Here is a 12,783-nt window from a genome sequence, read left to right as displayed (position 1 = left end):
AGATATTACATGTAAGACAGAATTCATGCCTTTTAAAGGATTAGGCGACCCCTCCTTACATCACAAATCTCATTACAACTCATGTTTTGTCTGCTGAAAGGACACAACTCTTGATTTAAAACAACACACAAACATGAGAGGAAGGTGTGACAAGTCCAACAATATGCAACTGTGTGAAATGCTAAACTAGTAACTCGCAAACCCTCCATTTCTTTAAGCATGCGCTTAATGCCTCTTGACTCCAAGATCCTCTGGGTATTGCTTCATTAATGAATGCAAATGGAAAGGCTTACTTCAGTGGTAGAGTATGAATAATGGAACTGCTCTGATGATGTTATGCAGCTAAAGGAATTAACCACAATTGTGGGAGGGAAGGGTGTTAAGTGAAAAGGGCTGGGGTGGGTTAGAGAGAAGCACCTTCACATGGATCTTGACGGGGAGAGGAATGCCCTCCTTCAGCTCCTTGGTCTTCTCGTTGAAGTCCTTGCAGAACTGTCCAATAGGGATTCCTCTCTGCATTGGAAGAGGGAGAAAAGAGAGTATAAACATGGGAAAATGGAAAAGAATTGCTTTAAAATGTATGAGGAATCTGAGCTCACGAATCATTCAGCTGAATATCAGTAGTGTCACGCTGTGCTGACAGAATGCAGATGCCTGGGCTGCTGTCAATCAATCCATCACAAACCTTCAAAGCTCTGACTTTATGCACACATGGGAATGGTTCAGGGAGCAAAGCTGTGCTTGTGTGAGTGGAACCCACTGTTTTTCCAAGGTGTGTGTGTCTGTCATGAGAGCTATGACTAAATGCATGTTGGAGCCCAGAGCCAGAGAAACCCAGTGATGAATGAGCTCCCATTTTCTGGCTCCTGCGAGGCCAACCAGAGAAAAAGCAAAATGGATGGGTGACATTAAGTCAACACCCAGCCAACGCTGCTCCTTTACAGCATTCCTCATTGTAGCTGAATTTAGTTGCAAAGACTAATAAAGAATCTAATTACTACTGCTGAAATTTAAAGTGACCTTCACCCTCCATCCTTCCCAAAGGCAACGCACCGATAGAAATGTTCGTTTTAGAAATGAGGCTAGACAAAAAAAAAGGAAGTTTTACTCACAGTTTAATGGAGATGCGAGCTAGTATTGCTCCACAACAAAACACCCTGAGCAGAGCACATTCTAATAATGGGTCTGATAAAAAGTTAGTCATGCTGAGACATTTTCCAATGACAGGCTGGGGAAGACATTTATTTGAAGTTAACGGAGCGGCAAGATTTCTCAACATCATCTTCACTAAAGGCTTTGAAATGCACCTGATGAATGCAAATCACCCACTGGATCCCCACCACCCCGTGCCTTCATTAGCGTCTAAAATGCTACTCATTACTCACTCACATTTCTCAGCATCTGCAAATGCAAAAACAACAAAGTGATTGAAATTTCAACACAAGTCGAGACAGGTTATTGTTTCAGCTGATGGGTGCTATCTGAATTACAAAATCCACCTAGTGAAATGAAACACAGCTGTGTCCCTGGAGTCCTCGCTCGGCTCTACCTTCCCTCTCCTTTGTACTAATTAAAGGTAATCCCATGTCAGTATCTTCTACCCATACCCTTCCCTCACTCCGCCTCCCATAAAACAACACAGGAAAGGTAAACAAGCAGGGAGAGTGCACTACAGGAAACTCTAATTAAATACGGATTAATATAAAGGCTGTGATGTCGAGCACGAGTCAAAGTAAACCCTCGGGCTCTGCCTCACAAATTCAGCTTCCATTCCTCTGCTTCTGTTCTGTCCCTGTCGGATAGTGATCTCTCCTACAGACTCAGAGACAGCCTTTCATGTCACACAAAGCAATGAAAAAGCCTCCCTGACCAGCAAGAGATAATGCCTGATGCCTCCAAAATGTGCTTAAGCACAGACAGTGAGACATTATGCAAACACTGTGCTAAAGATAGACAGAGGCCAACACTTTGCATGGCCTTTTCTGCCCAGACACTGCTTCACTGCTCACACAAATATTAAAAAAAAAAAAAAAAAAGTCATGAGAGACTAGCCTGAGGAGAAGAGATACGACCCACTTGGGACCACGCATACTTTGACCTGAGCTCTTTTCACAATTTAGGATGCATCAGAGTGGGGTGATCTTATTTTAATTAAACTGTTCAACAAAAGTCACGGCACATCTGAAGACTAAGTTTTACCCTGAGTAGTTCAATAATTTACCTGCAGTAACTGCCCAATTCAAACCATGTTGGTAACTGAAGTCACAGCCTTTAAATGTGGCAGAGAGCTGGCTCACCATGAAAGCAGTGTTCAAGGTTGGCTCCACCAACGTCCCATGACATTTATCAGCGAGCGCGAGCTTGAACAGTAACATTAATGTCCTGGCCAAACCGCTAACCCTGTTCACTGCATCTGAGCATCTAATCATCCACGAGTCTGAGCCGCTGGATAAATCCTTGCTCCCCAACCATGACTGATTAGCGCTCTCCAATAAAATGGCTGCAGCCCGTTAAAGGCGAGGCCTTCCACGCTACTGCTTGTGGACAAGGACATTCAGCCACACATCTTCAAAGCCTTCTGAGATCCTGGGCAGCGGGATTAGCCGCTAATCTAAGACGATATTTCTTGCTGTCAAATCCGGCAGCGACAGTGGTGAGTAATTGCTACATGATCCATTCGAGATCAGCACTGCAGGATGAGTCTTATTACTCATAATTATGTGAGCAATTAGGCATTTGCAATTAAAATCTGAGAAGCGTCCATTTGATTTGACCCTTCTACCATCTTTTCTGAGGTCTTTTCGACATTCTGTCCGTGTTAATGTGATTGGCCTTTCAGCTTCACTAACTCTTTTTAACAAGATGAAGGGCTGGTGTGGCAGCATTGTGTGTGCGTCTGGGAGGGAACTTGAATGGAGGAGAAGAGATGGAAATGGGAAAGGGGGAGACAGCTGAGGTGTATTAAAGTTGTCAGTGGTGAGCGATCGTGGTCAATATTTGAACAATGAGCGAGGTTTGTTTAACTGAGGTGAACAGCAAAGAAGAAAAGTAAAGAAAAGGGTGCAGGGGGTCCTCATGAATATGAGTGAGCGTATGGTATGTTTTTGTCCTCCGTTTTAATCTGATGAGACTCAGTTTAAGAAGTGGATGTGTGTGCATATTTAAAGGAAGCACTCGCTGTGTGAGGTTACAGGATGGTTCTCCATCTGGGATAAGAAAAAAAAGAGAGAGAAAAGGAAAAAGATGGAGCTAGATGAGACAAAGGAGAAGAGTTGGTCAAATGAGGTATTGTGCTCATGGAGGCGTGGCAAACATGAAGATAAAGGATTACAGAAGCAGGATAAGGTGTTAAGGCAGGAGGCAGAATTAATTGCCCCTGGCATACAAGGCCACTGGATAAATTGCCCAAAGTGGCCAGCCTAAAGGAGGTCTGCGGTATGGTGACAAAGGTGTTACAGTGAAGAGAGGCTGGTGGGAGGTGAGGTTAATTAAACTCTTTAGTGTGAAACACTCTCATTCATTACCTTCATTAGCTTGTTCATTTAATCTGCTCCGGTGTTGGCATTTTATCACATTCTGCCCCTCTGCAGCGTCACACAGCTGATTAGGTTTCAGGATGAACCCCTCGACTGCAGCGGGGGTAACAGAGAAGCTGATCAGCAGGTCAGCTCAGCAGACACAGCAGCATACTACAAACAGCCTGAAATAAATTGAGCTCACGCTGGACATGCATTTTAGTTAATTTTCCACAGTGGAATCATTGGATTCGTCTTAAAAGTGGAAAATGAAAATGATTTTCGCTCTCAGTCCCCACAAGCTGTGCTGAAGCCAAGATGCAGGCCAGCATAAAAGAGCTGAGGGGTGAAGCTGAAATTAGTGTGAATGTAGAACCTGACATAGTGGACCAAATTCATGGACTCATATATAGAACCACAAAATAAACCTAAACTTTTCAGAGGTCACTCTGTTCTCTTGATCTTTGCTCAAAATAGACACAACCTTCAGTTTTTTTCATCTGGCACAAGATGAAGAATTTGCCGTTTGAGGGCACAGTGAAAGCAAGAAAGCAGGCGGCGGAGCAACAAAATGGATTGTATCATGACAAAACATCCCATTTTCAACTCCATTAGGTCTCCCTCACAGACTTGACAGTGTTGTGCTTTTTGCCACTTCACATGATTAATCACGTATGGAGGCTGCAGCAGAAACATGCCAGCCTGAACTGCAGACAGCTGTGGCTCCATGCTGGAAATGACTGAAAAAATAGCAAGATTCACCCACATGTGGAAGAGAGACACACTTCAACAAGTGAAAGCAAATGTTCTAACAAAGCCGGTGGAGTATTCAAGAGAAGCTATCCCCTTTCACACAACCTGCTAACACCAACTAATTTGGATTTTGTCTTTAAGTGTGCTTCCTGCACCCCACTGTAGTGCTTTTAATGTTTTATGTAAAGCACCTTTAATTGTCTTGTACATGAAATGTGCTGTACAAATAAACTTGCCTTGCCTTCAATGGAAGAAGGGTACAAATTGCATTTAGTCCTGGGCATTTCTCTATTAGTTTTTGCTCTGGGCTGCAAGAGTGAGTGATTTCCTGATTTAGAATTTACAACCACAACTGAATGAAAAGTCTCACACGAAGGTTCAGAAACTGACATGAGCACCAACATGCAAATAAAAAGAAATGCAGTAGATCCAATTTATGGGTTCACATGGCAGCTGGTAGCTCACACACACCCCAGTGGAAAATATTAAACTATTTTCTCAGAAAGTCATGCTTATCAGACATTGTAGTCTACTACTAGGTGTAGCACAAAGCTAGCATAATGTTAAACCAGGGTTCCTGCATATGTAACCATGCGGCTTCTGGTAACTAACAAGGATTCAATTGCGTTATTATAATAAAAGTACCTGCAGGTAAAAGAAAAACACATTTGCATGTTCATTTTGGTTTAAAATGACAATAAAATCTAAAGGAGAACTTTGCAGATGTTGAAGAACATTACATTATATGCAGCAAAACTTTAAATAAGGCTTTTTGTTCAAGTGGTGTGATTTGAGTCAGTGCTGAGGTTAAAATAAAATAATAAAAAAAAAGAAATAAAGAAAAACAAAGTGTCTAAACTGGTTTTTAATCAGAAGCCCAAATTCTTACAATGGAGATTTTGGGGCAATATTTTTAGTTTTCTGCAGCAATTAAAAAACTGGAAATAAAATAAAGAGTATGACAGCAACTCTTGGCAAAAAAATATAATAACCATGTTGCTCAACAATGCAAAACATAGTATTATAACAATATAGGCTCAGAACATGGACCATGACTATGTTCCCCCTTATTCTATGCACAGATCCCAGCTTACATGATGACATCATGGGACGTGCGGCTGCACAAAAACATTGTCATTAGCAACCTTTTGCTACATGAGAACATACACGTTGCAAATTGTTGATTTGCAACATGTGTATGTTCCCATGTAGCAAAACATTGCTGAATTCATGCGTATGATTAGGTTTTGATTAACTTACTGTTTGTATATTTTAATATTCATAGAGCAATGTTATGGTAATGGGACATGGACACAAACAGGTGCACATACATTGCTATTTCACCTAATTGTGATTATTCCACATTTTGGAAATGTGGAAACACATATTTAAGTATATTCATTGTTTTGTGAGACTGGGCAGACCCCAGCCAGCATTTCCAAACCTTTGCTCTCCACAAGAAGCATTTACCTGCCTGCAAAGCATGCTCAAGCTTATGGTGTCTGCAAACGAGAATTCAGAAACCTTCTACTACTAAAATCTTGTTTGCCTCCTACAAATTCAGATAAGAGAGAGTGAGCTCCTTATACATCTGTAGTCCCCTCCTCATCCCTGTTGGAGGCTAGTGGCTCCAGGCTTCGTTAGTTGCTACCAGCAGGATTGTTGGCAATGAAGCTGAGTTATGTGTGATACAAGTGCCAGGTTTTGACAAGAAAGATGAATGTGCAGTGTAAAACAGACAATATCTCCTGTGCTGAAGCAATTCATGCTTGACTTTGTGAGATGACACTGACCAAGAGCAAAGAGCAGAAAGGTGACAGCAACGAGTCCTTCATATTTGTGGAGGTCAGTCTCGGGTCTGATGTGAAGCACTGCTGACTGTTGACGCCTTTAGCATTCTTGGACAGACTGTAACCCCATGTGTCCTTCCAAACTTCCCCAATCATGTCTGAAGCAAAAAGTGATGAGTGCACAGTACTGTGGACAGACTGCCCGCCTGGCTGCCCCTCTCTCTGCTGTCCTCACAGCTTCCCTCGTCCTTTTTCCTGCCTTCTCTCTCTCTTTCCTCTGTGAAAGTGAGTCAGTGTGCAAGTGACCTTCAACCACACCCAGTGGGAGCAAACGAAAAAAAAAAAACTAAACAAAAGGAAAGAAGGGTGGGTGCTGTCATGAGAAGGAGGGGAGAATGGGATTAACATGAAGAGATATGTGGTGGAAGGAGGGAGAGTGGTGAAAAGCACACACAGGCATACACACATATCCACGAAAAAAGAAGGAAAAAAAAAAAACACGCTGAAGAAAATGGAAAATCTCTCCTCTCTTGGAAGCCAGCAGAGCGCAGAGCCGAATCTGACAAGAAAGATGACTCTCCATCCTCTTTCTCACCAGTTTGATTAAACCTTTCACTCCACAATGAACCCAGCACACTGAGAGCTACGGAAACAAGAGAGCTCTGGACTAGGTTTGGTTAAACGTATAGGACCTTGAGGGCAAAGTGATGCTGTGAAATTCCACAAAACTTCATCTGTGGCTGACAAAGGAACTGAAATTGAATTTCTGAGAGAGAAAAAAAGACAAAAAAAAAAAAAAAAACTTCTTCTGAAACTGTTTCTGAAGATTATTTTTCGACTGGATGCATCTCAGAAAATTCCCAGTCCCTCTGTTTGAGCATGCACTAAGCCGGCTATAATGAGTTAATCTACAACAGAGGAATGATTTCCTTGTGTGACTAAGGCAGTAAGTAGACAGAAGGAGGGCTAATTAAAGTTGTAACATCTGCCTTCTGAGCTCTAAACGTATCTACAGGCTACCAGCATCTTTCGCTCCACTTCCTCCACTCCTCTTTCAAGCAGGAAGGGTAAATGAGGCATCTGCATACTCCCACACAGCAACTAAGCTTCTGCAAGTGGTAACATCATTATTAACATAAGCTAGTATTCAGTAACAGCCTGCTTTGATATATTCGCGGCATCTTCTTCCAGCTAAACTTCCACAGTTGATGGTGAAGAAGAGAGAGGAGGGAGGAGGAACTGAGGAGGGTGGGAGGTCTGTGCATGAGCACGTAGCCTGCTTACAAATGAACACAACCAAACTCGGACAGTGTGAGTGAGTTTGTGTTGCAGCGCTCTGCCTCTCTTTTCTCCCCCGAGTCGTCTCCAAGGTTGCATCGGTCTGCGGTCTCATCGCTGCTGATGTGGCTGCTCCACTTCCGACCGACTTCCCGGCTGCTCCGCACAGCCGGAGCCCGACGACGAGCGGCGCCCCCTCCCCTTCCCCCTGCTGCTGTGTCAAAAGATTAACAGACAGCAGCAGACCCCGACACTGCGGGAAGCGACACCCGGAGATTCGGATCCAGATAGAGCCTCTGCTAACACACTGGAGAGCAAAACGAGGGTCGGGACGGAGATAACGTGCCACGCCGGAGCTGCGCGGACGAGGAAATCTTGATAACTATGGGTCGGGTTTTTTATTTGCTCTTGTTAAAAACAACTGCTTTGGTGTGGCAGAAGCAATGACTTTTTCTCTCGATGAGCCTCTCTTTCTGTGTACAAACACCCGGACAGTGACACTTTTATCACCGAGCTCAGTTCATCACCGACATTAAAAGACACTTTATTGGTCACCGACAGCGCTTCTGCCTGGGATTACTTGCTGTAAATCAAACCAGAACGATCGAGCCCAAGTGCAAGGCGAATGGTTTGGGTAACTAAAAGCTTCACTTTACTACTATCCATGCACGGATTAAAGCCACAATACCTGCTGTTAATGCATCTCTGAAACAGGTGTTGCAGAGAGGCAGTTTATTAGAGGTTGTTAAATTAAAGGACGCCTCAAGAAAACATTAAATGCTGGTCAGCTAATGAGGAAAGATGTAACTGCAAGAAAGATTGTAACGGCAAGACCAACTCTAGGATTGCCACCTGATAAATCAACAGATGTTTTTAGTCATGTGGATTTGGGTCTGGTGGGGAGATTTAATCTGCATCAAGGGCTACTGTTAAATTATTAGTTTGCACATAATGGCTCTGATGCTGTCCTGATGCCCTTGATGCTCCTGAGCCACCTGTGCTAGAGAGGGATTTTGTCTTTGATGCAATTTGGGACACCACAGTGAGTGTTTATGGAGATAAACTGCAGGTGCAGACAAATTAATCTAGGCTCTACAAGGCTTTCTGTCCATCTGGGAAACACCTGATATTAATGGAAATGTAAAAAAAGAAACCCATGCGTTGCTTTATCCCCTTCAGTGTGTGTTGGACAGAATTTAAGTGCTTTCTAGGTGATTACTTAGACCAAGCAAACCCTGTGTGCACTCATGCAACATGAGGTGGATAAAACTGTGAAGGGGGGAAAACTATTTCCAGTGGTAAATAGAATTTGTGCAAATCCTTCACCTGCACACTATTATATGCCATTACTCATGCTTACTGTGAAATAGGTTGCCTCATCTTGTCAACATTTGTGTCACTTCCCAGACAGTGAAATGATGAATTTGGTCATTATTGATGAGCTGACTGGACATGAGGGCTGTCATCTCGGTCTCTCACTGAGAAAAGAATAAATTACAGAGTGCTGACAGGGAGTCAAAACAAACATAGGGCTGACGGGAGAGATTTCCTGGGTGAGATTCAAGGCGCAGGTGGGTTAACTTAGGAGGCATGGCTCGGAGAGAGTCAACTGCAACAGTAGCTGTGAACTTGTTCACCCACACTTCCACCTCCTCCCCTGCTGCAGGTCGAGGTTCCTCCCTGAGAAGCACAAGACACATTTAAATTCCAATATCCTCTCAATCTGCACCTTGCTGAAATTCATTCAGCTCTGAGGCAATGATAATCAAGTTGCCGTGTGCGGTGAGACAAAGGGCTTCATAGACAATGAGATATTTCCAATGCTGCCATGATTCACGCCTGTCCTCCCACCATGCCCGCGAGCAGGATTAATCAGTTGAGATCATTCCTCACATCCTTTTGATTCATCTGTTTCAGAATAAGCCTTTAATGCTTGTGATTTTTTTCAATGCTCCCAAAGATGAATTAGGATTCATTCAGGGAAAAGCTGGCTCATGAAATGCATGTTTCAATTTAAGTGGATGGAAGTCACTTTCTATCTACATTTAAGTCTTTTCTTCTTCATCACGCTCACCCCATCTCCCCCTGAGCTTATTTATGAACTATTACCATCATGCAGGAACACTTTATTAGCCATGCAGACAGCTCAAAAGGCCTATTAATCCTTCACTTTTAGTTCTTCTCTGCTTCCACATGTATACAATGTCTAAAACCCTCCTTTTTTCTCCATCAGAGGAGTTTCTCTATTCTCTTTAATGATTCAGACAGCACAGAGGAGGAGGCAGAGCTCCTGGTAGTTCTACACTTATGGAAGTGATGCATCTTCCATGAGCGAGATATCAATACACATTTTTCACTGGCAGACTTTTTCAGAGGCCACAATCACACTGACAATCTCCCGCTCGATCACACTCAACTGTTGCTGTTAGGACACATCGGAGCCGGTAATGATTTTATATTACAATGTGATCGATCCAGCTGAGGGGTTGACACCCCTGAGTGGTGCTGAGCAGATAACAGACAATCCAGTGGCTTGTGCTCTGCTTTTCAGCTAAATACAATAAAGAGACACTGGCTCGATTACAGTGTAAAGCCAGTGATCATTTTTCACACAGAGAACAATAATATTTTTAATGCTGTCTGCAGCCAACATACAGTATGAGCTGCAACAAAATAACACAAACCCTCATGTTCAAACACATTTGCATTGTTGTCATGCAGTCACCCAGACACACACAGTGTGTACATACAGACACAAGTCAGGCGCCTCTCTAAACAAATAGCAAGTTATCAATATTCATCTAAAATGAGATGGGAATTCAGGGTGATTAAAGGCTGTGGCGCAGTATGAGTAAACACGGCAGTCTATAGGAGCAAAGAAAAGGCTTTGACAGGGCACCTAGCTGTGCCTGAATGCAATTAATTAATAATGAATAAGCTGAGAACAGAAACAACAGAAAAAGTAACAGCAGAGCACTTGCAGGAAAATCTACGATTCAAAAGGAGACGGTGTTAGGACATTTATAGAAAATGAAAACTATTTAATTCACTGGAGAAGATAAAAATAAACAACAATTTAATAGGCCTCTCAGCTTGAGCAGCCAGAGTATGAAGCTCTGGCCAGAGATGAAGGGCGCTCACTGCTTACTCTGTCTTTAACCATAGCAACAAGCTTCAAACTATTCAACATTTGGTTTGGAAATAGTTTTGGAAAAACAAGCCTGTTTTCCTCAGCAAATCTGTCACTATTCCTGGGCACAGATGGAACATGCAAATTGATGCAAGCTGGGTCTGAGTTCTGTGGATCTGTGTGTCTTACAGGCATGGTGCCCACGCCCCAGGTGTGCGTATCAACCCTGGTCACAGTCAGCACGATGGCAGTGGTGGACCTCTACCTGCTGGAGCAGAGCATGCTGGGCGCTCGAGGACTGTCAGGACCCAGCATGTGGCAGTATGCGGCGGTGCTGCTGGGTGATGTGGGCTTCCTGCTTGCGCTCCGCTTTGTCTCAGCTGGAGTAGTTTCAGAGGCACGGTCACCACGCCGCGGTTTTGCCAATGCGCTCTGGTTCCTGTTCCTGTCCCTCCTCCAGCTGAAGCTCTTTTTTGTCTGCCATAACTACCGGCAGGAGCGTCGGCCGCCTGATCCACTGGCCAGAAAAACGCTCACACTGCTCTTATCCATCTGCCTGCCCTCCCTGTTTCTCATTCTGACGGGAGCTGATCACATGACCCCGCAACGCAGGAAGCAGGAGGTGCGAAGTAGGCTCCTGTGGGTGGTGGTTGACCTGCTGGATGTGCTGGACTTGCAGGCGGGACTTTGGGAAGCCCAGGGCGGGTCGACAACGGGGACTGGGGGGATAATTGAACAAAAGCTGCCCATCTGGGCCGAGGGCCTGGTTTTCTTTTACTGCTACGCCCTCTTGCTGCTGCTGCCGTGTGTGGCGCTAACAGAGTTGGGGGCCACTGGCCTGCCAGGACAGAGAGGACCCCGTAAGGAGGCTTTGTATCCCTGGCTTAGCTTGGTCACCATCAACATCTTCACCCTAGCCCTGAGGGGCACAGGCATGCTGTGGTATAGGGACCCCCGAGTGTCTACTGTGTTTTTGGGGAAAAACCTGCTGGCTCTGGCTTTGAAACTAAACTCAGCTTGGGAGAGACACAAGCAGGAGCGCGGTGCTGCAGGAGCTAGGACTGTGGCTGGAGCAGAACCAGAAGGCTCCACTGTGCCATGCCAGAATTCAGAGCAGGAAGAGGGCCAGGCTCAGGGGAAAGCTCCTCCCTCTCATTATCACACACTGTCTCGCTCCCAAAGCCACACTCTCTCCCACGTCAGCTTGGAGCCAACAGCAACGCCTTTAGGACCCTCTTTCATCTCCCATGAACTGTAGAGAATCACTCTGCACGCATGCAAAAATGTATGAGTGTACACCCAAACTTAAAATTTGATTTGGACCAGCAAAGCCAGTATCACATCCCAGCTGATAACTTGGATGGAATCGGAGTAAAACAGTGATGGATATAATGCTGAGCCACGGAAATGCATTGGACAAGCTCGGCCGTCTGTGCATTCTGTTGTGTAAAGAAGAAGTCAAAATGCATTGTGTGATTTATGAGAGTGCACTTGTATATTTAACACTGTGAGCACAACTATCAGTTTGAAAAGGGTACGCTAAAAATGTGGAGCCAAGTAGTGTTCACTATTGTATAATGAAGGGATAACTAGTTTACTCAAGTTTTTTTTAGCTATAAATTTGTTATTTGAGATGTGTTTTCCTTGACATTTATAACTTAACTTTATTTTGATTTCTTGCTAAACATCCGTTAATATCTGAACTTGATTTTTGTGGTTCTGTGGATTAACTGCCTCCCAAAAAAGTCCTTAGATGTCACAATAATGACCCAGACCTTTCAGTGTGCATTTTCATACATTTCACAGGGGAACTTTCTTGGAGAAAAAGTTTAATTCAGAGGAGTGATGGTTAATTTTTTTTTTTTCTTTGAGTTCCACCGAGGCAGCACTCAACAGCCATCTACCAGTAAAACTCTCTTTTAATGCAGTCCGCCAGTAATCCTTTAAATCTAAGTCTTCTCACAGCCTCAAGTGATGTTCTGTTCGTTGTTTGGTTTTACGTGTCTGAAGAAGTTAAATTACGCAGTTTTTCCTAATATAGAGATGGAAATGTTAGATAAGATTAAAGAAAACAATAAATGGAGTAATAACGTAGAAAGATATATTTTTTTTTTACAGATTGCATTTCCTCCCATTTGCATAATGTTTTATGCAATTTTAGCATTTTATCAGCTCAGAGAATAGGGGCTATTCATTGTCACTCCTGTAGATAGGACCAGACATGGACTTCACTTTTATTTTGCCCAGTTTTCAGTCACAGTTTGGTTAGATTTAGACAAAAACAGCTTGGTTACAATGAGGAATATTATAACCACAA

The 12,783-nt window shown here is 43.6% G+C and overlaps 2 protein-coding genes across 5 annotated transcripts in view; one reads left to right on the top strand and one right to left on the bottom strand.

The window, feature by feature from the left end:
- The window catches only part of mrpl11 (mitochondrial ribosomal protein L11), a 46,021-nt gene that overhangs the window by 10,114 nt on the left and 23,124 nt on the right, over positions 1–12,783 (bottom strand). For both annotated transcript variants that reach the window (XM_041990676.1, XM_041990677.1), the window contains one exon: positions 418–513. In XM_041990676.1, coding sequence (XP_041846610.1) covers positions 418–513 — 96 coding nt within the window. The remainder of the gene's footprint in view (positions 1–417; positions 514–12,783) is intronic.
- On the top strand, positions 7,049–12,559 carry tmem265 (transmembrane protein 265). 3 transcript variants are annotated; one of them, XM_041990672.1, is made up of 2 exons: positions 7,049–7,724; positions 10,658–12,559. In XM_041990672.1, exons 1-2 carry the CDS (start codon positions 7,721–7,723, stop codon positions 11,722–11,724), a joined length of 1,071 nt encoding a protein of 356 aa, XP_041846606.1. In that variant the 5' UTR covers positions 7,049–7,720; the 3' UTR covers positions 11,725–12,559. The 3 variants fall into 3 exon arrangements, with proteins under 3 accessions (XP_041846606.1, XP_041846608.1, XP_041846607.1); XM_041990674.1 differs by having other exon boundaries at positions 7,049–7,964; XM_041990673.1 differs by having other exon boundaries at positions 7,049–7,970.

The sequence above is a fragment of the Melanotaenia boesemani genome, chromosome 7 (assembly GCF_017639745.1).
Source record: "Melanotaenia boesemani isolate fMelBoe1 chromosome 7, fMelBoe1.pri, whole genome shotgun sequence".
Taxonomy (NCBI): Eukaryota; Metazoa; Chordata; class Actinopteri; order Atheriniformes; family Melanotaeniidae; genus Melanotaenia; species Melanotaenia boesemani.
The sequence above is the reverse complement of the archived record's forward strand: the minus strand, read 5'-3'. Positions and strand labels throughout refer to the sequence as shown.